The sequence below is a fragment of the Osmerus eperlanus genome, chromosome 5 (genome assembly GCF_963692335.1).
Source record: "Osmerus eperlanus chromosome 5, fOsmEpe2.1, whole genome shotgun sequence".
Taxonomy (NCBI): Eukaryota; Metazoa; Chordata; class Actinopteri; order Osmeriformes; family Osmeridae; genus Osmerus; species Osmerus eperlanus.
In genome coordinates, this window is record NC_085022.1 from 18402096 (window position 1) to 18428813 (window position 26718).

The following is a 26718-nucleotide window of genomic DNA, read 5'->3' on the forward strand; positions in this document are numbered from 1 at the left end:
AGTTTGTTTCATGTATTTGTTTGTGAACAGTAGACAGAGTGTTTATTTGTAGATGTAATCTGATCGGGTTCTATAGCAAGTCTGACAGAATTCAAACTATTGGCTTTGTCTGTGACTCATAGGGTGAGATGATGATGTTATACTGGGCCCTGTGTATTCATCATTATTTCCTTATGGCTGGATTCATGTTTACAATCATGTTAGAGGAGTGATTATGTATTATGTATGCAATAGTCACTATGTATACCAGAGAGGATCAAAGTGTGCATGTTTAGAGTTTTGAAACAGGGCCTCCGTCTCTGGCAAGGACAGAGCTACAGCATGACCTCACTGCTGTGTCCTGGAAATGCTGCCATTTTCTCCCAGCTTTGGCAGGCTTGTCCAATCAGAGGCAATTATCTGTGCATCAGTGTCTGGTGTCCGTCTACTCTAGGGGACTTGGAGAACATTCTGGACCATGATCAGAGACATCCACCTTCACAAAGAGAGAGGAAGAGACAGAGACAACCGCATGCAAACGAAGCATGTAATCCCAATCTCCAGCTCTTATTTTCTCATTCTCTATTTCTATTTCTTTCTCCACTTATAGATTGTGTTTTTTCCATTCTTTCTGCGCAATCGTAAGTGCTGTTCAGTAAATGATGCTTCTGGTCCAAGCCTCAGTTCAGTGTTCCAGTCTAAGAAGGTTTCTCCATATGCACAGAACAGAGTACAGCAGACTCTTATCATCATGTAATTATGCCACTTAGACCGCTCAGCAGCCTGACTTTTGTAAGGGTCCATTGGGTGTTGGGCTTTTGACTAGCCATGACAAATCTGTTTTGTTGGTAAGTGTTAGTGTGTATTAAAAGTATAATCTACCTGTTCAGGAAATACAATCTACGTGTTTACATCCCACTTATTTGAGAGAGAGAGAGAAATAAATAGTGTTTTCACCCTCCCCTCCACTCACCGTTGCGATGTCCCCGAGCAGATACTGTCATGTGCATTGTGGAGATGCCTGCCTCACACACGCAGAGTGGAATATCACACATAGCTAAGAAGGAAACAGAGCAGAGCAACTGTGTGGTTCCTTCAGCAGGGGTATAAATAGTCTGCTCCAGCAGGAGAGGCAGCGGAGGGTCAAGCAGCAACACGAGAGGCCCTGCTGCTGTGGTCGTTCTGTAGCCTGTCCTCTGCTGGTCCACAAGGCTGCAGCATGCTTTGTGTCCAGGGGTGGCTCCATCACAGGACACACACGCAGCCATATGGATTGATCTACATCTAACTTGTGTGTGCCGCGCCCCATAACAACAGCCAGTCATTTAAGCAGCCAGTCACGCAGTCAGTCATTTCAGGCTACCTTGACACCCGTTGACTCCGCCCTTTTCCTTCAAGATGCCTATTGTGCGTGTGGGAGTGTGTACGCTGCCTGCCTGGGAGCACGCCTCCCTTTGTCAACCAGGAGGTATGTGATGTCATCGCCGGGAGGAAGGGCCTTCTTCCCTGACTGTAGCCAATCGGAGCACAGGGAGACAGAATCACATGGGAGTGAGCATCCCCCTCCCTCTACTGGTTTCCATGACAACATGCCCTGGTCCAGGCAGCATCTTGCTGTGTTGAGAAGGGAATAGGAAGGAAGCAAGAAGAGAAAGAGAGACAGAGACATAAACCAATTACAGATAGGATAGCCCTGGTTCACATCTGCTTTCTACCATTCCTCAGTAAGTACTAACCCTTCTCTATCATGCGTTTTAATAGATATGCTGTGTGCTCAAACTGGCAATCCTCTCTCAAATGTAATGGTTATCTTTGATCCTGTCATGCACCAGCCTGTCTTTGAAGCCTGTGTCAATGACACCATGCCTGAATCCTTTGTTATGCAGAGAATACATGTTGTGTGTGCAACCTCCCTGAGTGAGGTAAGCAGACCTTTGTCTGAAGCAATCAGTCACATTCCAGTGACAGTGGTATCATTGGCAAGCTCCTTGAGGAGAGAAGAGGAGTGCTGAGAGAGAGAGAGAGAGAGAGATAGGGGGTGAGAGGGAGGGAGAGACAGAGGTGGGTAGTGTCACAAGGCACAGTTTTGTGGCACCTGCTGAGAGATTGTGGATTGTTCACTCTGAAGTGTGATAATAACTCCTCTCCTATCAGTGGGTTGTGCGTCTACATGGTCCTATTAGCTCTGTTTAACAGGCTTCCTCCTGACAGGTTTCTTCTTTAGTCAACGGGAGGCAGTTGACGTCCTGCGGACCCCTGTGGTTTGGTTAATTAGCGAACCCCTGCCAATACAACCAGGGCAACCTGTTCCGAATGTAGGTTCCGTATGTGGAATGTCCTTGTGATGACTGAAGCAGCAGAGGACCTTTAATCCTGAGAGGACTGCAGCTATGATCACTGTCAAGATGTGGCGTGATTCTAGAAGACACCGGGCCAGCTTGACTTCTCTAAACGTGCATCATTCCTTCTTTCCTCAGTGAGGTCATCTTTGATCTGGCACGATTGTATTTTTGAGCAACTTCCACTTCTCCAGACACAATAGATCCCTGGTTTCTAAGATGAGAGGAGGGTCTGTATATGTGGTGCAAAGGGCCGGCTGGCCTTTTCCTGTGATCTTGATGTTTTTCAGTTTGAACAGGATCTCAGGTGTTGTGGCTTACTGTGTTACTGAGCTGGTAATCTGTTGTGTAACCCAATGCATCTAAGTGCAGAAATCAGAGACATAGATTTGAAACGAAAGATGTTTGTTGTTTAGCCTCAGAAGATTAATTTCCCAGTTGGGAACAGTAACAGACAAAACATTTTTTTCATTTCACACTCAATATAATAATATTATAGAGTTTCAGTGCTTTCAGCGTTATGTTTTAAGGACAAGTTCTTTGCCCCATTTACCTTACATTCAAAGTGTATCACAGGCAACCAATGCAACAAAGCAGAATGAAAAGTATTCCTGTTGACTTATGCCTATACAGGACCCACAGAAGGTCCGTTATGTAGTTCAACAGTTATGTGCTCATACCAACCCTTTCTGCCTCGTGTGGCAGGGGAGGAAGTCAAGGTTAATGATTTTCTTTTTTTCTCTGTTAGTATCAAAGGCTACTGTTTTGAAAGTGATAGAGAGAAAGAAGGGGATACAATGCTTTAAATGGCAGAAAGCCCATGTGCTCAGCAGCACACCCAAAATGTGAATCAGATAAGCAACAAATGCTTGAGTGTTTTAGCTTAAGTGTTTTTCTATAACAAGTTACAGTACATGCAGCAGCATGACATTTTGGTTTGCTGACCCTGTTAACCATGGACTATTTATAATTCATTTCTATCTCAATTCTCCTTTATGTCCTTCTACTACTGACACGCTTGGGCCCTTGTAGACAATTTCTTCATTAGGCCTTCTTATACGATGTCATAGGCCTACAACTGTTTACATTTCTACAAGCACGACAAGCTAGGACGCACAATTAAAAAGGCGATAAGAGTAATGGCTGAACCTTTCAGATATCATAGAAAGACACTGTGTTAGAAGAGTATTCAAAATTATCACGTCCACACACCTCTTCATCCAAGTTGAAGTTCATGCCATATCATTTTCAGGGGGTGGAAATAGCTTCTATCTATCTGGGCTTGAGGACAGACCTGTCTGGTGAACGGAGGTGTCAGGGGAGCATCTGCTGGTCTACAACACACAGAGAGTTCCGAACGACAAATAACGCCTTGTTTCAATACACTGAACAATAGATAAAGCTTCAGGGAGGCTTATTATCCAGTCAAGTTAGATAAGATTTAGTGAAGGAATGGAGTATGGAAAAAAAGAAGGTAAAAAGGGAATGAATGAGATTGGAAGGAAGGAAGAAAGGAAGGATTAAAGAAAGGTAGCAAGTAGTGAAATAATATTGAAACACGGTTGGAGGGTGTAATGTGGAGGGAGCTGATAATGTCTGAGGGCGCCCCTGACAGAGATAGCATGTCTGTTCTACCCCTTTGAGCTTGTCCCGTCAACCCAGCTAACAATACACATGGGTTTGGAGGCTCACAGCTGAACAGAATCAACCCCAAACACTTAGCGGAGGACAGATAAGATGTTATTTCGGACCCTTTTTTTTCGAGACTGTATCTCAAGTAGGCACATTTGACAACGCTTGCAGCTCCAACACCCTCTGTTCTTTTTGCACATAAAACATGGATCACATCTGACAGCAGTAACAGCAGCTGTGATGGGCCCTACTGGCTGTTGACCTTTCCCTCTGAGCAGCCGGAATACTACTGAGTTAATAGGACATTAGCTATGTGGGTTTACAAAGATTGTTTTGGTAATCTTGGGGTAGCTTACTGGTAATTTTGATGATCTGATTCTAATCAGATGCATGTATTGTCTTCAGGTGGATGCGCAATAGACCTTTTGGAGGATTCCTAATTCAAGGACAAAGCACAGTAGAATATTTATTATTGTTTGCAGAATGTTGGTTTATAAAGTCTGAGTTTCATCTGATGTCTGTCAAGGAGCACACTATGCTGTTTACGATTTTCACACTATCTCCGTGTGGTGGGAGTAGGACACATGTTGCTGGTGTCCATGGCACCGCGACCTATATACATTTGACTGTCTAATGGCTTTCTTATCGTTCACTGCCAGCCAAGCTCCTGTGAAAGACTTATGAAATGTTGGTGCTGAATTGTAGGCAACCGCCTTACATCACATTGTGTACGGGAGAGATTCACCAATGCGTTTTTTTCCCTGCAGACTCCCACTTCAACCGCGTCACGTTCGACGAGACCAATCCGCTTAAACAGAGGTTAAAACAAGCCGCCAGTCTATATGCAGTTACAGGGGTGATTTGTATACGAAACACTAAACAATATGAGTTGTATTAGATTGTTGTAGAAACTGTTTGCCAATTACAGGCTTCAACTAAAATTATATCCAAATAATGTATCTCAATGTATTATTGAAGAAACAAAATAATGTATCTGAATTTCATTCTTACGTATAAACCTGTAAGTGCCTCCCTCTGTTTCTTCGTAATGTACTCGCCCTGTCCCTGTGTCAGTTTGCAAGTTGCGCCTTTGCTGGAGTCTGCATATGCCTAAAACTAGCTTTGCTCACTGAACGAAACAGATTCCTGGCAACAATAAGATATTGATTGAATTATGTTATGGATATGCCTACTCGAGATAAATGGTTGGATTATACACTAACATATGGGACGGAGTGAAGACGTGTTACAGCCGATGATCGCGTTCAGTGTCCATTTTCTGGGATCTTTGTAGGTAAGCTATGGACTCAATCTTGCATGTTTGGGAATGTCATGCGTTGGTGAACGTATTCGATGACTGTAACAAGTCGTTTGACATCCTAACCTTTTGCGAAATATTTATCAGAACAATGTGAAAATGTTCAGGTGTCTGCTGTGTAACAGCGATATGTAAAAATCCATTGCGTGAATGAGTTTAACCTCATGTGTGTAGGTATGCCGAAGTGAACAACTTCTTTGAGGATCATCCCGCTTATAATGTGGCCTGGTCATCAATATCAAGTCTTAATTGTCTATATATTGTAAATTGGTTCTAATAGGCTGGTTCTTGTTGACGTGCATCAATCTCAGGTACAGATTGATGTTGGTTTCTGAGAATTTGATATCAACACATTAAACGTGTATCTAATAGCCTAATTAATCAATCGCATGTATGTTTCCCGTCACTAAAAGCAAAGGGATGTATAGTGAGTGTATTCGATCCTGCTCGATCAGGCAGTTATTGATAGATCATAACCCCACCACCCATGTCGAGTATGCAATTACTGCTCCTATGCCAGTGGGTTAATATTACAAGGTCGATAACAATGTTGTATCATCGTCTTAAAATGTATAATGAAACATTTAATGTAATATGATGTTGCTAGTTATCTATTGTCATGGAACGGAAGTCAACGTGATGCCTGAATAGCTTTATTTGCTTGTATTTTATCTAATATAGTTTGGATCTTGTTAGCTGAAGACAGATACCCTACTTCATGTTTAGTCTTTTACATGTTAGAGGTCGATGACAAGAAGTCGTTATATTATTTCAAATAGCCTAACATGTAGGCTAAACTAGACATGATTGACCTTACACTGACCCATGCTAACAATACATTGTGACTGACTGATCCAGATTTGACCAACTAAGTCAGCTACTATGTTCCTATGAAGTAATCAGATGTCAAACTGACAGACATTTCCTCTGGACAAAGGCTCTGAGTCCCTCTTGGGGAATTTACAAGGATATTGATTGACATGATTGATTCCGATGTTGCATTTGGTCCTGCTTCTCGGCTGAATCTTCTCAGGTGGATCTATAGTCTTTATTTGAGCCTTAAGGGGTCAGACTGTGTCTAAGCAGGGAGTTGTGGGAGCTGTTGATGTGGTTTTTATACTTATAGTTTGATTTCAAGTCTTGCTTCATCCTATAGACAGGGGTACTGGACAGACAAAGGAAAGGCTCCAGAGTAGGACAAGAGAGGACGTGTACTGGTCAAGCACAAACTCTATAGCTAATGACAGAATTTGGCAGGATGACAGACTAAAGTTTGATTAGATCTCTTTCCCCATGTTCCCTGCTACTGTAAGACAAACTCCAACAACCTATGTTTAAACAAAAACATAGCTGGGTGAGAATCTAAAACCTAATAGGAGGATCAAAATGCCATGTTTTCTGACAAGATACAATTAACAGTGTAATTGTATAAACGTTTTAGGTGATATATTTTTTATATAGCCTACAGTAAACTCCAACAAAAATGATGGCCTTCCCATGCCAGCTTGGTCTGACTTGGACCATAAAAGGAGACAGAGCCCAGTGGCACTGCTATGGTTGGTGTTTGGTAATAGCCTTATGTGGAATTTATACAGCCTCCATTTTTCACTTTTGAATGTTCCCTGTCCGATGAGGTCACAACCGTTACTGTGTTCCAGAATGTTGAGTCACAACTCCATGGGGGAAAAAGTCACACCCTGTAAAACCCTACAGTGTAGGCCTAGCGGTTAGAGGTAGAATAAGCATCTTAACAAGCATCGTGGACTTCATTCCTTCCTTATTTCTGCCCTGTGTTGTTAACTTTGCACTGACTGAATGCTCTTTCCTATCCAGTAGGAGGTCATTTTTGTTGTTTTGGTGGTCTGATATAGCCTAGAGGTTATCTCCTCCTGCCTCTCTGTCTTGTGATATCTAAGTATGCCATCAGAGATTATCAGTTGGGATCATCAAACATGATGATCTCCAGCAAGCATTTCACTTTGAACACATCATCTTATGATGCACCTGGACACATCATCAGCGGATTCCTGGGGTCATTGGGTGTTTCGTCATAACAGAAAGGCTATGACCAAGCCCAAACTAAATCTGCGGATTTCTGCGCTCGCGAATTACGTTTGGGCCCGGCTATGACGAGAGTGATGATTTATTGTCTGCCTGATTTTAGACATGGACAGTACACCTGCATTCCAGCTACCCTAGAATGTAGGCCTGCTACCGTATTTGACATAGACTAAGGCCGTTCTAGTGCTCGGGGTCAGTGTAACAGTCAGCATGCTGACTATCCTATCAGATGGGACTGTTTACACTCAAGCAGAGTGACCCTTGACCAGGAAGCGACGTGAGCCGTGTGTATAGTGGGATTTTGGACATTAAGCTTCTGGGTAGCTGTCGCTGATCTTGGGCAAAGGGAGGGATATTGGAGGATACTGCTGCTTGTGTGATTGTTCTGCATCTGTTCGTGCTGCCGACAGTCTGGCACACACACATTTGCCTTCACAGTTCATAACCTCTGTGTATTTTTCAACCCACAGAGAGCAGAAAAACTCGTAAACATTTCATGTCCTTCTTAACCTGAGCAATGCCTGTTTAACTCCCCAACCTCCAGCTCTTGAGGCCAGTGACTTGGGTGAGTGGAGTTCACTCCAGAGGAATGCAGGGCTGTCAGCAGTGTCTGTGTTCCAGCTGGGGACTTGATCCAGTTGTACCTGTGCTGCCGGCTGGAGGGACACGGACACCTGTAATGTCCTCCGAAACAACTGTTAAATGGTTAATGCCAAGGAGGAATCCTCTACATTGCCACTCATTAGACTTGCATGTTTAAAGTAAATCTCTCTTCGCCCCTGTAGTAAAGCCTATGCTACTACAGTATCATACCCATTACCCATACATAATCTTCAGACCAATCCAAGAGTGAATGGTAGATGATTGCTGTCACTTGTAAAGTTATATTTCAGGCTAGTCCAGGAGTCAGAGATTGAAAATGTTCTGCTAGATGGTGCCTTGTCTGTATTGTGGAGTGGAGCTGTCTCCTGTCTGCTAGATCACTGTGCTATTCACCCTATCATGCTACATAATGCTGATTTCTGCTCCCCCATTCCCAAGTCACCCTCTCACCCCCTTGCAGCTGAAGCCCCTCCAGTAGACCTCTCCAGAAGACCTCATGTTTCAGCCTCTTCCTGTAGGAGCCTCTGGGGTCCATTATCTTCTTATCTCGAGAAAAGCACGGAACACTTTCCTTGTCTGTCAGGCCTCTGCCTGCCCACCCATCCGCTCCTCTCTCGCTCTCTCCCTCCACTCTCTCCACACTCTCCCTCCACTCTCTCTACCCTCTCCCTCCACTCTCTCCACACTCTCCCTCCACTCTCTCTACCCTCTCTGTCTACTCTCTCCACACTCTCCCTCCACTCTCTCTACCCTCTCCCTCCACTCTCTCCACACTCTCTGTCTACTCTCTCCACACTCTCCCTCCACTCTCTCTACCCTCTCTGTCTACTCTCTCCACACTCTCCCTCCACTCTCTCTACCCTCTCTGTCTACTCTCTCTCATATACACATGGATATTTAACACCCAAGGCTGTCTTTTCATGGCATCATGGTAAGAACCAGTCTTCCATCTAGGACTGGAATCTTTCCTACTAACGTGTCACCTGCTGTATACAGTCACACTACACCTGGCCGATGCCGGGAGCTCGTAAACTGGGAAAGGGATTAGAGTGTAATGCGGGGCAGAATCTGTTTTCACGCTTTCAGGTAAAACTATCAACGAGCTCAACAGCTCACAGAGGTTTGGTTACCTTCCCTGCTGAAAAACATATCCACACATACACACACACACTCACACTGGGAAGTCTGTCTTGCTAAAGGCCTGGGGATGTGTGCTGGGCTAGGAGTATACTGCAAATGTGTTCACATACTTGTACATGGTGGCCTCACTCTCCTGGCTGACAGCTGTACTTTAGGAGTGGAGGGGGAGTATTAAGTGACAGGTGTGTTTTGGCTAATATGGGGTGTAGCCTTGTTCATGTCATTATTGTTTATCCCTGCTTGAATAGTTGTGATGGATGCATCTTCACTGTGTGTTTGCACGGATGAGTGTGTATGCTTTTAGACGCGGAAGGTAATTTTTACACAGCGATCCCGCAATATCGCCATTAAGAACTCCCCTCTTTATGGCGGCGTAGGTTTTTTTTTTTTTTACACTGAACCAAAACAAGGCGGCAAAATTGCTGCCCTGTGCGTAATGTAAGATAGCATGCCGGCGTTCCAGAATCCGAGGCATGACGTCCGAGTTGGCTTCTAGTGTGTTTTGTGCTACCATGCCGGCTCTCCCTTGTACACAGATGTCGACAATGCGGGTACGACCATGAACTCAGAGTTGTGAGGGCGATATAAAGCCCAACATTCCCACCTTGAAAAGGCTGTGTAAAAGTTGGCAGACGTCTAACTGAGAAGACTCGTCTGGTACTGGGCTCATGGGGAGCATAATGTGTGTGTCTGTCTGTGCTGTGACACAGGTCAAGTGGCTGTGTCTCCAAGTGAAGGCTGCTCTCGTCACAGAGTCCGGGACTTAGAACAGAAGAGAAAGGGACCACTGTGATTCTCTCTATTTTCTTTTTTACTTTGACAGTCACTCTTCGCCTCGGTTCCCTCTCTATGTTTACTGCTTGTTTACCATCGGAGCTGCTCACAGCCCCACACACACACACACTGGGATTAGTGTGTGTGTGTGTGTGTAGGATTATCTTTCATTCTGGCCTGCAGTCTGTGTGTGTCACAGCAGTGTCAAGAGATGTGCATCGGGCCCGTCTGTTCTGCTGGTCAACACAACCTATGCAGCTGTTGAAGTCATGTTGAATATGTGTAGTATGCCCAGTGTCCACTCACCAGGACACATATTAAAAGCTTCTCAGAGTATGACGGGCCCCGTTGAGCCAGAATGAACTTCTATGGAACGGGTGGGAATTGATCCTGGATCTGAGATCACTATTGACCTGGGTCCTCGCTTTAATGTTGCAGTTTAGACCTCAATTAATTGAACGCAGCCCCATTCCCCGAGTTTTGGGGGATTTCATAAACGGCTGCTTTTATGCTTGTTATTCCGTAACTCTGTTGCGTAGAGCAGGGACAGGACACACACAGGGGAGGAACCAGCACCACCAACAGCAGCACAGCAATGGTTTCAACATCCACAAACCTTGCCGTTCTCCCATAAAAGCACAAAATCTCTCTGAACAGTGGGGATATCATGTTCTCTCCTCATCCTGCGGCAGAATGTACGGCCTACTCCACGGTTATCTTTAGCTTCTGTCCAAGCAGCCTGGAATTTGGACTATTTGCTGAGGCTGTCCCAAGTTTAAACACTGGCTTTGAGAAGTTGAAGGAGATGGTAGAGCAGGGTGAGAGTTAGCACAGCAGTTTCCCATGACGGCTATGACAGCCAACAGGTTTGGGCATATATCAGGTGTGCGTATGTTCCAGGTATGGCATAGTGATGTACTTGTAGCTCTGTGAACTTTTGGTACAAGGAGCGAAGATGGAGGGATCGTTTCCTCATGTTTGCTCAGTGTCATGGAGAAGCTGAAAGCACTGGGATCGGTATGGAAGGTATTGTTGGAAGAAAAACAGGCGAGGGCCAGCCTGCCCAACGGGCTGTTTTACAACATTATTGGTTTTCAGAGATAGCTTAGAAGTGACGAGCCTTTCAGAAGTGGTTCTGACAAACAAAAGGATTAAAGATTCCTCCCTCTCTCTGCCTCTGACCTCCTCTTTCCCTCTCTTTTCTCCTCTCCTCTCGTTCATTTAACTCTACACTGTGCTTTCTGACAGGGTTCATACAAGGCTTTCTACTAGTCGACTAGTTCTACTTCCTAGTCTGGAAGGTGTCAGTGAGGAAACAGAGAGGCTGCCGCACACATCACTGCGCTGTAAAATATTACCTTATGTAAACGGTACATGGTGAGATAGCCAAATCTAAAAAATCCCTAAAAGCTTGTAGCCAAATCACAGACTGAATGAATCTCAGCTCTTAGTAGCTGTTTTTGTTTCTCTGCTTCATGCCTCTCTGTTTCCCTGACCGTTGTGGCCGACTGTGTAGCCAGCAGTTCAGGTCTGGTAAACTGGCAGGCGTTTGTGTGGGGAGTCAGGCAGGCAGGTGGTCAGTTAGACAGGCAGGCAGGAGGTGTCTTATCTGAGATTTGAGAGGTAGGCTTATTCGGTTGACTGGCTGACTGCTTCACCTGGCAAGCTGCTCTGAGATCAGGCAGGCGGGGCAGTCTGGCCACTGGCTCAGATTACACAGCTCACATTACTGTGCTAATCGACATTTGATAAGAGCAATGTTTTAGAGCTGCCTAATATTCCGCCCAAGTACTTGTAAAGTAAAAGTAACAAGTTTTTAGTGTCATGTTTTTTTGTTTGTTCCCTGCATCTAAGACGTTCCTTTACTCATGTGGGAGATGCATGATGTGGACAGTGGTGGATCTTGTGCTTGAGTAACTTGTTCTACTAAGTGGTGACCTGTCTGGGAAAGGTTTATCAGTCAGATATGTGCAGATGTGAAGGAAAGCTGACATGTTGCCAAAACCTTTTTTGGTGCCATTTCTGGTGTTCCCTTTTATCACTGTCAGAGCTGGAGATTTGAGAGGTTCTCAGAACCCCACAGTGTTATGTGCCTGAATGTGAGATTTTAAAGACAGATGTTCAGGAAACTTTGCTAGAAGCCAGTTTTGCTTTTGAATCAGAAAGCATTGTGTGTGCTGTTAATTTCTGTGTATCTGCTTAGAGAGGAGTGTTCAAGGTGTAGGGCTTTATGAAGAGAGACAAATCTCTGGTGTGAAACTCCCATTGGACCATGACAGATTTTCAAACTTAAAATGGACAATACCCGTCCTAAAACATTTGCTATTTTTCTTTCAAAAATAGGTTTGCATAATTGATGAGAACTCTACTAAACTCGACTGTACTCTCCTTTGCTTTACTCTACTCTAGGCTTCTCTGTTTTCCTCTCACCTCTCCTCCTCTCCTTTCACTGCATGTGAAAAAAAAGTTTTGAAAGGTTGAAAAAGTATTGTAGTTGTATGGTTTTCCTGCAAAAGTAAGGCATGCAAATGAGTCTGTCAAACTGATATCAATATAATAGGCTACATTCTGTAGGCTATGCTGTCTTGATGTGGCTTCTCTTTGAAGGCACATGGAGCAGAGCATGGAGCAAAACATATGGGATGAAATGCATTATTATTAAGATCATTGACCCTGACCCTGACCCTCATTGACCCTGACCCTGACAGGAAGAGGAAAGCTGCACGCCGATCTTCTGACATCAATTCTATGGCCTTGTGTTCAGTTCAGACTGCAAAGCGTTGGTCCTAACAGTTCCTGGAGCGAGGAGGATCATTCTCAGTCTCTCGGGGGTACTCCCTGTCCCCCCTCAGTAGAGTTCACACAGAGAACACTCTGCTCTAGAACAAAGGAGAATGAGGTAGAGCAGTGGTTCTCAACCCTGGTCCTCAGGGGCCCCCTGTCCTACATGTTTGAGATATTTCCCTGTTCTAACACACCTGATTCAAATCAATGTTCATTAACAGGCTTCTGCATAACTATATAACGACCCCTTCATTTGTATCAGGTGTGTTGGAGCAGGGAAACATCTAAAACATGCAGGACAGGGGGTACCTGAGGACCAGGGGTACCTGCGGACCAGGGTTGATAACCACTGACATAGAGCATAGTGGATTGAGAGAAATGGAAAAGAAGCAGTTGCTATGGGGCTATCGAGTTTTGTATGGGTGATTTTATAGAGTTTGATCGACTGCTAAAACAGTCTAAACCTGTCCACCTAAATTCCAGTTCCGCTGCGTACCTTTGTAAATGAAGCTCTCTCATTTGCCTTTTTGTTCAGTTAGATTACAGTACGTAGTACATCGGAGGCTTGATTCTGCGGTTGACATCATGGCTAATGGCCTAAAGGAAGTAGGCTAATCATATCGATACTAATTGTGGCTCATGTGAGACAGTAGAAAGAGACGATCTGTCTGTACGATTAGGACATGCTTATTGACGAGTATCATACAGACCGAGTTAGACCACACCTGTCTCTGCCATGTACAGCCATCAACATGTCATTAACAGAGATTATCTTGATAATGTGGAGATGACCTTGAAGGAGGAGAATCGAACTGGCAACCTTCGGATTACTAGCCCGATTCCCTCACCACTTAGCCACCTGACTCCCTACGCAGATGGACGACAAGGAGGGGAAAAATACGAGCATAGCTGGCCTCCTCCTTATCCGAGCCTCTAATCAAAGGAAACACAAGGCAGGTTTAATAGCTCACTTTCATTGAACCCAGAACTAGTCACACCACTCTTTCTCTGTCATCTCTTTTGCATATCCACACACAAGACAAACACAGACAACCCCCCACGCCAGTCTAGTCAGCCATGTTGTTCAACCATAGGTGTGGTTAATGAGTAGTTGTATTTATCTAAAGCTTGGCCAGGTGTTTGTTTTAACACTCCTCCTCTCAGTCCTCGGGGTGACATGCAAAAGCTCTCAGCAGTATGTTCTGCAAAGGAAAGAACACGTCCCACTTTCAATTCCTTTTCCTGGGTCCCGATTTTGATCGCAGAGTAAGCAGAGGAACACCAAGGAAGAAGCAGACTAAATAAACCTTAACCCTTAACCCGTCCTTAACCTGACCGGCCGGCTCCTTAAAGTGAGCTAGCAGGAAAATGTCATAAATATCCCTAGTAAAAGAATCAGGGGAATAAGCATAGAATAAACAGTGCATTCAAACGTGTAATCTTTTGCTATTTATAGAACTCAGTGATGTTATCCAATCCCAGAACCGCAAAAGCATGCCATATGGGTATGTCGGTGTGTATGCCAGTTTTTGTGTGTGAAAATCTAACCCACCGAGAGTCCAGATGCCAAGAGATTGACAGAGTTATTTGTCTTGCCAGGGTGAACTGAGGCAAATCTGCTTTTAACCCTTGTGTTATCTTCGGGTCATTCTGACCCATCAGTCATTGTGACCCACCGTCGTATTGCGACAGATTTACCGCATACAAAGACAAAGTGAAGCATTTTCTTTTAACAGCTAGGCTGTCTCAGACCCCCCACATTGCAAAGGTTAAAAGAAAATTATTTTAATTTGTTTTTGTATTGGGTAAAATTGGGTAAACACAACGATGGTTCGTTATGAACCTTTGGGTCATGTGACCCGAAGGCAGCACGAGGGTTAAGTACTACTTTGTTTTCAGTTACAACTGTGATGAATTGTAGAGGGGTGCAAGGGGTTTGGGTCATGCTCTCTATCCCACTGTCTCTTTCATCTACTTGTATCAGCTTGGGGTGGTCTTCAACACAAATGCTCTGGTGCAGAACGTTTCCCACCAGTTGACACTGATACTTGATAATCCTTAATGTTCTCAGCTTTATTTCTTCGCTCGTTCACTGCTGCCTGTAATAGACCTGCACAGCTCAGCGTTTCCTGTCGCCAGGATGTGAGAGGATATGAGGATCGGATCCTCATCGATGCTCTGTCTCTCTCTGTGCCGAACTATGCGAAATGTCCATGAATGGTGCTGGGTCACTGGGTACCATCCAGTCCAACGGCCCAGTCAAACACGTCCCAGAAACCCCTTCCCCCTTCTCAGGGTTGAAATGCTCATTGCCTCCCCTGAAGTGACTGGGAGGTTATGGTTGCTGACTGTCTCTGCGCGGGCTGAGAAAACAGCCCTCCTCCACACGGATTGTCCTGCCAGAACAAACACAAAGACTGGAACTCCACACCAAGACCTGGAACGGCCTTCTGTTTGCGTCACACACAGTCAAGTTAGGTTCTGGAGAGACCGCTGTCTGCTTTCATCATCTACTGTTGTTCATGTTCTAGAACCCGGACCTATTAGACCACGGAAGGGACTTGACGATGGGACACGTTTAGGCTAGGATCCTGTGACGACAACTTTCCGTCTTTGTGGAGATCGTGGTATGCTGTTAGCTTTTCTTTTCAGCTAAGACAAAAGACTACAGGATGCTGTCCGAGTGCAGATGAGATTTTACAGGTGTTCTTTGTTACCATTTCGACAGAAGGGCAGTAGGAACATCTTGTCCATAGAGCCAATGAGCTTTCACTCTCTCCTACACCAAAGAAAGGCTGCAGTTCTCATGTTCAGCTCTAATAAGCAGCTAAAGATAGCTGTGCAGCAGAGCAGATCACTATCAAAACTTGTCAGGATGCCTTCTTCCTCACCTCCTCGTCACCCACGAGGATACAAGGATGCGCCGGTTTGGCTGCCCCCAGGGTTCGACTTGGAGGTAGCTTGTTTAAGTCAGAGGGTGGAATAATGTCATGTCTATGGAAAGACAATATTGTGGCTACAGTGTAGCTGTGGAGGAAAGGGTGTGTAGATGTGGTGTTGATGGAGACTGGTCGAGGCTAGACGGTGCTGGCACTAAGTCTAGGACTCTCACTGGGACGGGGCCAAACCCAGAGTCTGTTTTCACAGCAGTGAGGAGTTGGCATGCTGTGAAAGGACAGACACCTGACCCCTGGCCTTGCACTCTTCCTGCTTACCTTGAATCTAGGACTGGTGCTGAGGCTGAAGCTAGTCTGTGTGTTTCCACACAGACTAGTCTGTGTCTTTATAGGCCTTGGTTACTGTTGAAAACTTCGGTAAACCACATTCAAAGTGTGCAAGTCTGTCGCCATGTGTGGTCCTGGCTGTTTTTTTCACTTGCAAAACCTACCCTCACTTTTGGCTCAGGTTGTTGTAAGTTTATTGGTAAAATAATCGAATTCCTCGAAACGTGGCAAAGCAAGCTTTGTCCAGTTTCTCCACCGGCCCAGACAGGTCAGTCCAACTCTGATGTGCGTGTCTTAAAGGACCAGGGACCTGGGCACCCTGCTGTGAAGATAAAAGGATTGAGTCTGACAAGCGTGCCCAAGCCTTTCTTTGCCCTGCCCTGCCCTGGCACTAGCCCAACCCTGGAATATCCTCCCTGGCCTGTTCTTTCCTGCTGGGTAGCCAGGCACTGCAGTGAGTAACACAGACAGAAGGCACCCAGCCTGGTGTGATGTTTTTAAATGACTGGTTAGATACCACAGTCGTTTAGTCCTGGAATGTGATCCTCTGAATCAAGTGTGCTCGCTATGACTCCTCAACTCCACTGAACTGACTGTCATCAAGGTCTCTTTTCGTTGAAGGTCTCTTGAAGAGGCGTAGCGGTTTTCAAATAAGTAGCCTAGTAGTAGTCCTTATTTCAGTTTGCCTGGCAAGCATTGATGTCGTCAACTACATAACAAGCTGCCTAATATTGACATTTAAAGGCTACCCCTGAGGTATCCTTGACAGGTGACATTCAGGAACATTCCTTCTGGGCTGAAAGGCTGGGACCAACACCACCACACCGCTGCCTGTTTCAGCAGGTGAATAAAACAAAAGGAAGACAACGGTCTACTCCCAGAGTTGAGAGAAGACTACTGCAAAAGGGGTCTTTCGATATCTTCATCCTCTCAGCAAGATCCCTAAAATGTTTGGGTCTACGTATTTTGAATAAGGTAGTGTTAGAAGCAAGTCATGATGCACCACAGCATGAATGAAGAACATTGCTTCGGATAGAGATGTTTGTGGATCACTTCCTGTGTCTGGTGTGGGAGTCCGGAGTGCTCTGTTTGTTTTCGTACTGGACTTGCAGTGTGTGTGTACAAGGGTGCAGACTAGTGCCCTGCTTGTTTCCTCTTTGGTTGAGTGGTGCTCTCAGGGAGCTTCCTGTCTCTGGTGGTCCTGGTCCTAGATAAGAGGAGGAGGCTATGTGTCTGTCTGCAGGAGACTCCTCTAAGCAGCCTAACACGGCACTCTTGAGACCCAGAGGTCATTAGTTAGCTCTGGTTTGTTTAGATATGCTTCAGTTCGTAGCTCATTCCTGTAGCTAGGGCGTTCTTCTTCTTGAGGTTTTCTTAGCATTGCAAACTCTCATTGATTTTGCAACTATCCCCGAATCTTCTATCCCCTCAGATGAATGTACTGCTTATGGTGCAGTAAGTGGACATGCTGCAGTGTAGAAAGCCAAATTCAAAAGACCCGGTCATATTTTTTATGTCTGTTTGTAATTGAGTTGTGAGTCTGAGTCTGTCCATGTCTTCTAAGTCTGACTTCTCTGCCTCCACACAGGATGAGGATTCTGAAGGCAGGGAGCTAGAGACTTCCCCCCCCTCACCAAAGAGGGAGACCCAAGGCTGGGGGGCCTGACGGCTGGTGCCAGACCCGGTGACCCCTGCCCTGACATAGGGTGAGGGAGAGGGGTGTCAGCCGCAGCGCCTGGGTGGACCATGGGGGACGGGGTTGTCAACGGGGGAGGGATAGGCGGAGACGGGGTGAACCCCTCTCACGTCCTGTTTGACCGCTTCGTCCAAGCGTCGACTTGTAAGGGCACTTTGAAGGCCTTCCAGGAGCTCTGCGACCACCTGGATCTCAAACCCTGCGAGTACCGTGTCTTCTACCACAAGCTGAAATCCAAGCTCAACTACTGGAAAGCCAAGGCCCTGTGGGCCAAGCTGGACAAGAGGGCCAATCAAAAGGAATACAAGAAAGGCAGAGCATGTGCCAACTCAAAGGTTTGTGTGTCTTTAATTTGAATGTGGCATGTGTTATTTAACAGGGATTTGTGTAAGTGTTACATGCAAATAAAAAAATGATATGTATGGTGTATATATAAGTACTAAGAATTTAGCTATGTTATGCCCTGAAAGAGCTGGTAGAGTTCCACTGAATGTGTGTGTCTCCTCCTCCTCTCTTCCCAGTGTCTGATCATTGGTGCTGGGCCCTGCGGTCTGCGGACAGCCATCGAGCTGGGTTTCCTCGGGGCCAAGGTGGTGCTGCTGGAGAAGAGAGACGCTTTCTCCAGGAACAATGTGCTCCACCTCTGGCCCTTCACCATCCAGGACCTCCGTGGTCTCGGAGCCAAGAAGTTCCACGGCAAGTTCTGTGCCGGGGCCATCGACCATATCAGTGAGTGGACTGCGCTTGCCTCCCTTCCGCATCCGGCGCCACGTCACGGGGTCAGCGTCCACAGACCAGCTAAACATCCGACCCGTGTCCCTCCCCAGGTATCCGGCAGCTGCAGCTGATGCTGTTGAAGGTGGCTCTGCTGCTTGGCATAGAAATCCACGTCAACGTCGAGTTCAATGGTCTGATCGAGCCGCCCGAAGACCAGGAGAACGAGAGTAAGTGTCTCACAGTAAGAAGGACTTACCATGAGTGCATGCCATTAATTTCTTTTTTTATGATGTACTTGCATGACAGGGCTTAATCAATGACTGAATGTCATGTGTTTCTTGCAGGGATAGGCTGGAGGGCAGAGGTCTGCCCCAGGACACACCCTGTCAATGAGTTGGAGTTTGATGTGATCATCGGGGCAGACGGCAGGAGAAACACTCTAGCAGGTAGAGTTGGCTGGACAGGAAGTACATGGACAGCACGCGACACCGAGAGAGCTCAAGCACGGAGAATCATCCATGAATGGTGTCACTGTCTATGTGTTGTAGAACCTTCGTCCCTGAGCCTTGAGGTCACATCCTAACTACTTTGTTTGCTTCTCCCCCCCTTTCAGGGTTCCGCAGGAAAGAGTTCCGGGGGAAACTAGCCATCGCCATAACGGCCAACTTCATCAACAGGAACACCACGGCTGAGGCCAGTGTGGAGGAGATCAGTGGAGTGGCGTTTATCTTCAATCAGAAGTTCTTCCAGGACCTCAGAGAGGCCACTGGTCAGTCACATCTTAACTAAGTACTAGAATACATGACTGTGGTTTATAGAAAGCCAGACAGCCAGCCAGCCAGTCAGACTGGGAAGCCATTGTTCTCGCACCCCTTCTAAAACGAATACTTCGAGGACTGGTAGAAAAAGTAAACAACAAATACATAAGATGCTTATCGAATAATTGAGGCTTTGATTTGCGGAATTGTTTGAAGCCATGCCCAGACTTCCATCTGACGTGACAGTGTCTCTGGTCTTTAGTTCTGTTTGCTGAGTTGTGATTAATCACTGCTGATGTCCTTTCAGTTTAATGAAGATGGTCAGAGAGAGGGGGGATTAAACAATCACTAGACAGAGAGAAAACTGGTAAATACAATGAAGACAGTATAAATAACAATAACTCTCTCTATCGGATCCATAGGAATTGACCTGGAGAACATAGTGTACTACAAGGATGACACGCACTACTTTGTGATGACAGCCAAAAAACAGAGCCTGCTGGAGAAAGGAGTAATTCTGCATGTGAGTGATCAAAGCCTGGGTCCTCAGGGGAGAGGGAGACTGACTGGACCTGCCTCTCTTATTCACGTACGCCCGATCACAATGTCAACACACAGAAAAGCCTGATTGAGCCAATAGTGTAACAAACCTCAAACTCAACCACGCTCAGTGAGACTGACTGCTCTGTACACACACACACCCACACATGCACACTTTACTTCCTGTAGTGTATATCTGTGTCCTCCGACTCGCCACTGGTGGTTGTAAATGTCTGAATTTTCTTCATTTAGTATTGAACATTTAGATTTTACTGTGAGTGTACTGAGAGATGAAAGCTCTATAGAGAGTGCTCGAGTCATTTGGCCTGCCTAATTAAACTCTTGTTACACAAGTAGCGTAATTGCTTACTCTGTCACCCTTTTTTTAATTGGATTACATTTTTAATTGGGGCAAACTCTGTTGTTTGATTGGCTGTCATCATCATTCCAGGAGGAGTCAGGAGGGTTGTCAGTCAGTCCTTCTCCTCCAGCGAGCTGGCTCAGGGGCTGTGCTGCTGGACTACAGCAGACCCAGACACTGTCCCAGGATCCCCCAAGCCTGGGACTCTGGTTTCCAGAGTCTGCTGTTTTCAAGCTGGCCTGCCAGACTTGTGTTTCTGTAGACCAGCCAAACGTGTACAAGCCCTAATGAGGTTTGCAGGGAGAAGGGGGGGTGGGGGGTGTTCGATGAGTCCCAACTTGACTTGCACTACAGTGCCTTCCTGGTGCTTTTTTCTGGTCACGTACGTAGAAGTTGGTTTTTGTGAGAAGGGATTGACAAGACGGAATGGTTGTCCAGTATAAACGTTTGAACCATCACACCACCATTCATTACATTTACATTTAGTCATTTAGCAGACGCTCTTACCCAGAGCGACTTACAGTAAGTACAGGGACATTCTCCCCGAGGCAAGTAGGGTGAAGTGCCTTGCCCAAGGACACAACGTCATTTGGCACGGCCGGGAATCGAACTGGCAACCTTCAGATTACTAGCCCGCTTCCCTCACCGCTCAGCCACCTGACGCCCACATTCATGCAGGTTGGCTCCATTCATATTTAAACACATCATCCCCAATGACGGTTCAAGTCATATGTTGGCGCGTCTTCCAGCAGCAGAAGCCCCTCCCTGTTCCCAGCTCTTCTACAGTTTGGACAGGAGGGTAGGGTTGGGAGGAGAGGTTGACTTGGCAGGCGGCCGGCCGGCCCGCAGCGGCACTTCCACAGAACCATGAATCAAGAGAACCACGCCCTTTTCTTCTTTTTTTTTTTACCTCAGGACTACGCTGACACTGAGATGCTGCTGTCCCGGGCCAACGTGGACCAGACCGCCCTGCTCTCCTACGCCCGAGAGGCCGCCGACTTCTCCACCAATCAGCAGCTGCCCACGCTGGACTTCGCCATCAACCACTACGGCCAGCCCGACGTGGCCATGTTCGACTTCACGTGCATGTACGCCTCGGAGAACGCCGCGCTGGTGCGCCAGAGACACGGCCACCAGCTGCTGGTGGCGCTGGTGGGAGACAGCCTGCTGGAGGTGAGGGGGTGCACTGGGGTTGGGCGGGATTACTGTTCGAGACGCACACTGGTTAGACTGGAGGCGAGGGATCTCATCGGTGTTCGTATGTGGAGTTGAGAGTGAGTGTCTCTGTTCCATCCCCAGCCCTTCTGGCCGATGGGCACTGGGATTGCCAGAGGTTTCCTGGCAGCGATGGACTCGGCCTGGATGGTACGCAGCTGGGCACAGGGGAACACAACTCTGGAGGTGCTGGCTGAGAGGTGAGGGAAGAGAGAAACACACACACCCACACCTATACACGGCTTAATCCTTGCTGTGCTTTCTCAACCCTCTCCCCCGCTCACGAACACATACTCCCTTAGTTATCTCTGAGTGGAACCAGGAAGGGGGCCAGAACAGCTTCCCCTGGTTGTTCTACTGGCATAAGAACTTCTCTGCTGATTTGAATGGAATGTGAATCTGCTGCTCTGAACGTGCTTTCCATAACCCAGTTAACGTGCTCTCTCTTTCCCTCTCCCTCTCCCTCTCCCTCCCCAGGGAGAGCATCTACCGCCTGCTTCCTCAGACCACGCCAGAGAACGTCAGTAAGAACTTCAGTCACTACAGCGTGAACCCCACCACTCGCTACCCTAACATCTGCCTCAACTTTCTCAGGCCCAACCAGGTATGTGGCTCGGCTCAGGACCTGGTCCAAGCTCAGGCTCAGGCTCAGGACCTGGTCCAGGCTCAGGACCTGGTCCAGGCTCAGGACCTGGTCCAGGCTCAGGACCTGGTCCAGGCTCAGGACCTGGTCCAGGCTCAGGCTCAGGACCTGGTCCAGGCTCAGGACCTGGTCCAGGCTCAGGACCTGGTCCAGGCTCAGGACCTGGTCCAGGCTCAGGCCCAGGACAGTGTGGTAACGTGGTCTTGAGGCCTAGCCGTGTAACGTGTCCCCTGTCGTCTCTGCTGTAGGTACGACACCTGGTTGACACCGGGGAGCAGAGGGACATGCGTATTGAGATGGAGAATGTCGTTAACTCATCCACGCCCAAACTAACCCGGAACGGTGAGTGCACAACTGTTGACATGACCAAAGTGGAACAGATGAATCGGATGATTTCGTGAAGATCCAATTTGCTGCTTGGTAGCTCAGTAGTGTGAGCCAAGGCTGTATCATGTTTCAGCCCACTGGCTTTATAAACTGTCTCCAGTTTTTTAAAGAATGTATTACACGTTGAGGTTGTGATTTGATAGTCTTGTTTTTCTGATAATGTAATAATGGATTATTTCCACCCTAGACCATTGCCTGCTTGACAAGCAGTTGCAAGGTAACAACATGACTGATCAAAGCATGGTGTTGTTTTATGGGGAACTAATGGTCTTTAACGAGTCAGATCGTCTGTGCCATGTGAGAACTGTACGTGTGGGAGGTGATGCGGGTGAAACCTCGACCCCTAACACGCCTCCTTCTGTCTGTACTAACACACTCATTATTCATCTGACGGCATTCCACTGGCCTGGAAACATCTAGAAGGTCCCTTTTAACTGATTCAAAACGTCCTAACTCCGCATAGGCATCCTCTCCCCCTACATGACTCTTGACTGTCTCCAGTAATCTGCCTCCCCAGACTGTCTGTGCCACTGGTCTGAACATGGAACTAACATGGATGAGGCCACGGATGGAATGACTTATTTGTTTGTTTACCTAATATCCAAGGTCGCTGTGTTTTCTCTCTCTCTCTCTCTCTCTCTCTCTCTCTCTCTCTGTCTCTCTCTGTCTCTCTCTCTCTGTGTCTCTCTCTTTCTCCCTCCGTCCCCTGACCTATGCTGTTCCCTCTCTCCCAGAGTCCGTCGCTCGCTCCAGCAAGCTGCTCAACTGGTGCCAGAGGCAGACGGACGGCTACAGGAGCGTCAGTGTGACGGACCTGACCATGTCCTGGAAGAGCGGCCTGGCCCTGTGTGCTCTCATCCACCGCTACAGACCCGACCTCATGTAAGTCCAGCCCACCCACCCCTGTGGGGTGCAGAGCGGCCTGACTGAAGCGTTTACGACCGTGATGCTGTGCTTGCCGCCCGTCCTGTTTATTACCAGGCAGAGACCTTAGGGTAGCTCCATATTTCACTGCTGAATAACCTGACAGCTCCTAGTCGCGACTGGCGGTCAAGTTCCTTCTAACACGCGCGCGCGCGCACACACACACACACAGAAGAGCACATTGTCTAATGGGGGAGAGATGGGGTTGTTAACCTCTGGATTCTAACCCTACATAGTTATCAGCATTAGGAGCTATTAGACTCTTTGTGACCTTTCCCGAGTGGTGCTGCAGGGAGTTCTGCTCCGGTGCTCGTCCTAGAGCCAGGATGGAGGGGGCGCTGGGGGTAGAGCTGCAGCGCCACGGGAGATCTGCAGCGCCACACACATCTCCACTCAGAGGGAAGGAGACAGAGAGAGGGAAAGGGAGAGAGACGACTGATTTGCAGACACAGCAGAGATTGGCGTTCATTTACCAATGCGAATAAATCATATTGTAAAATGCTGTGCAGAAGGAAAGGATGGATGAACAGTTAATAGCTAGGTTGAAAGCATCTGTTGTTGACTGTGTATGGCAGGAATCACTTGAGGGTACATCCCAGAATATCCCTATTTGTTCCTAGTGATTCCTCACATACCTGACTGTGAATGTACTGTGTGTAGAGTTTTCTCTGTCCTACTCTCCAACTGACTACATTAAAGTCTCCAGGATGTTCTCCCTGTCTGCTTCCTGTCCACATCGGCTAGTCAGCCATCATTCACTCTGGGGTACTTATCTTCACCTGTTGACTGTCCCCCCCCCCCCAGTGATTTTGACTCACTGGCGGAGCGAGACCAGGAGAGGAACAACCAGCTTGGCTTCGATGTGGCCGAGCGAGAGTTCGGCATCTCACCCTGCATGACGGGCAAGGAGATGTCCTCGGTGGTGGAGCCAGATAAGCTGTCCATGGTCATGTACCTGAGCCAGTTCTATGAGATGTTCAAGGACACAGTGCCCCCTGGAGGTGAGGGGTGGTCGTGCCTGGGTTTGAAATGTCGATTGCTTTGTTTAGAGTCATGACAACATTGTTTCAGTAATACGATGAATGAATGCAGTATTTAATGCTGACTTGTCTTAAATAAGTGGAGTGCTACTTTATTAACCTCTTCATCCATTGTTTGTTAGCACAAGTATGACTAACTTGGTGGTTTCGGTGGTGTGCTTCCAGAAAACCAGAACCTTAGTCCGGAAGAGAAGGCTGCTCTGATCTCCAGCACCAAGTCTCCTATTTCCTTCCTCAGCAAGCTGGGCCAGAGCATTGCCATCTCGCGCAAACGCAACCCCAAGGTCAGTCAAAGGCGTTGTTGATGTTTTATTAGGATCGCCGTTTCACCATCACATCCTGATCACACACACACAGGACAGAACAGTTGGTAAACCAAATACGTTTGAAACGTCTGCCTGCCTTTTCGCTGTGTTGATGTCATGGTCATGTTGCTGCATGAGTCACGATCTGGGTGACAAAAAATAGCTCCGGGCATAAACCAGGATGTGTCCTCGACAGGACAAGAAGGAGAAGGAAGTGGATGTTTTGGGCAAGAGGAGGAAGACAAGCCAAGCTGGACACTCTGAAGACGTGAGCAGCGATCTTAAGAGTCAAAACTCTCTCCCGTCACGGAACTAGCGTAGTGTTCAGCTGGTCCCACACAGGGGCTCTGTTTAGTAGGAATTTCAAACATACTGCTGTTATAGAGGTATGCTGATGTATTTCTATCAGGATGAAGTGTCGAGGGCCAGTCGAGATGAGAGGCCGTCAGTCTCCAACGCCTTGACGGAAAGGAAGGTAGAATCTACTGCCGGGGGCAACCATAACAAGGTCAAGTCCATGGCAACTCAGCTGCTGGCCAAGTTTGAGGAGAATGCCCCGGCCCAGTCTTCAGGCCTCAAGAGACAGGTAGGGATCAGAATGGGGGTGGTGGGGTCCTGTTCAACGGACAGAATCACATGATTCTGGTCCTTGGCTGCGAGTGCCATGTTAAAATGTCGAAGAACGTGTCAGGTCGTCTTCAGATAAAGTTGGCCGATTTTGTCTCAAATCGATTTTAAGCTTCCATTCACAAATGTTTTTCCAACAGTGTGAAAGTGTGGCTCAGAGATGTTCAGTGTAGATGTTCTGAGATGTTCAGGGCCGTATGGAGATGATCCTGGGGGTTGAAGCTTATGGAGTCATGTGGGTCATGAGCCGGGCCGTGTTACTGTGTGGGTGCTCAGAATGCTAGCGTTGCTGTGGTTGGCACCGTATTGTTCTATGGTACACTAGCTGGTCTGATTGTGCTGTCTTGGTGGGAATGGGTTCACAAAGCCAGCCTTGGGGGGCAGGGGGGCTGGGGGCATTAGCGGGTCGGAGGACTGGGGATTGGGCAGAGGAGGATGGGAAATTTGGATAGGGGTGGTGGCCGGTATGGTATGGGAGAACGTAAAACACAAGCTGGCATTGTGTACATAAAAAGACAGTTAGCAAGGACTGTTGTTCCAAAGTCCTGCTCTGTTGTGTGATATGACGTGTGTTACACAGACATATTCTATTCTATCCTCTTTATTCGATGTTCTGGTGTAAGTGGGTAGTGATTTCTCTCTATTTGGGGTATCAGACCTCTTTAGTAAATATGACGTGTTTGTCTCTGTTATGAAGCTATAAGCAGCTAATACAGCTCCCATTTAAGAGCATATCCCGTCTGTTAGGAGGGCTCTATCCTAAACCCTGCTGACGCTGCATGCTAATGACTGGGTGGCAGAAGATGAATACTAAGCACTGCTGCCTTGTGTGAGGACTGTCCCTGGTATGACTTGGAAAGAGATTTTAGGTTTCTGCTTACAAGGTTTCTACGACCGCTGCTCTGAGTCACTCCAGCCCTCCTCTGTCCCTCTCTGACCCTTCTGTTTCCTGCATGGTTATTTCTCCATTTGAAACAGACCTAGGAGGTTTTCACGTGGGTGTAATGAAGATGAAAGCATGTTGTGTTGTAGTCCCATCTCCCTCCGGGTGACACACCACACCACTGCTTTGTGGTTTGTTCATTAGCTCTCATATTTTCCAACCGTGAATGACCCCTTCATCTCATGATTTCCTTCCTTCTCTCGCTCTCGCTCTCTATCCCTCCATTCTTCCTCTCCTCTTTTTCTCCTGACTATGACTCACTGTGGGTTGCACTCTGCCTTGGTTTCTCATCTGCCTCTCCGGCTGTTCCTCATCTTCTTCTGGGCTACAGGGAGACTCTCTGCCAAATCTGAACCTTTTGCTGCCCCCAGCCCCTTCACCTGCCCCCTTGAAAGAGCCAGTGCGCTTGGCCCCCGTTCCAGCGTGGAGAAAGGTAATGAGTGAAGTGGACCCCATCCCCCTTTTCCCAGGCCCTGGTTTAACCCCTAAACTAAACCTCCTAACCATCCGTCTCTGCTGTGTGGTAGTGAAGATGGAGATAGCTACTTTGTGTTCCAGTACTAGCCAACTAGCCATTATGAAAGCCATAACCCCGCCCTGAAGACAGCTGCTGTGGACTTTGCCCTTTGGAGTGGTACAGGATATAATCAGTAGATATCCCAGTGTCTTAGTCATTGTGTTGTTCACTAACTAGTTTTGAGTTTGACT

The 26718-nt window shown here is 47.1% G+C and overlaps 1 protein-coding gene across 40 annotated transcripts in view; it reads left to right on the forward strand.

The window, feature by feature from the left end:
- mical3a (microtubule associated monooxygenase, calponin and LIM domain containing 3a) overlaps positions 1-26718 on the forward strand; it is a 70956-nt gene that overhangs the window by 12762 nt on the left and 31476 nt on the right. For 34 of the 40 annotated variants that reach the window (XM_062462237.1, XM_062462239.1, XM_062462248.1 and 31 more), the window contains exons 2-18: positions 17443-17885; positions 18072-18279; positions 18378-18494; positions 18612-18713; positions 18881-19036; positions 19448-19548; positions 20842-21099; positions 21226-21341; positions 21619-21745; positions 22033-22126; positions 22359-22388; positions 22906-23053; positions 23900-24096; positions 24301-24419; positions 24637-24708; positions 24850-25026; positions 26342-26443. In XM_062462237.1, coding sequence (XP_062318221.1) covers positions 17601-17885; positions 18072-18279; positions 18378-18494; positions 18612-18713; positions 18881-19036; positions 19448-19548; positions 20842-21099; positions 21226-21341; positions 21619-21745; positions 22033-22126; positions 22359-22388; positions 22906-23053; positions 23900-24096; positions 24301-24419; positions 24637-24708; positions 24850-25026; positions 26342-26443 — 2409 coding nt within the window. In that variant the 5' untranslated portion in view covers positions 17443-17600. Of the gene's footprint in view, positions 1-5032; positions 5245-17442; positions 17886-18071; positions 18280-18377; positions 18495-18611; positions 18714-18880; positions 19037-19447; positions 19549-20841; positions 21100-21225; positions 21342-21618; positions 21746-22032; positions 22127-22358; positions 22389-22905; positions 23054-23899; positions 24097-24300; positions 24420-24636; positions 24709-24849; positions 25027-26341; positions 26444-26718 lie in introns of those variants that run through there. The other 6 variants (XM_062462279.1, XM_062462242.1, XM_062462275.1 and 3 more) reach the window with 4 other exon arrangements.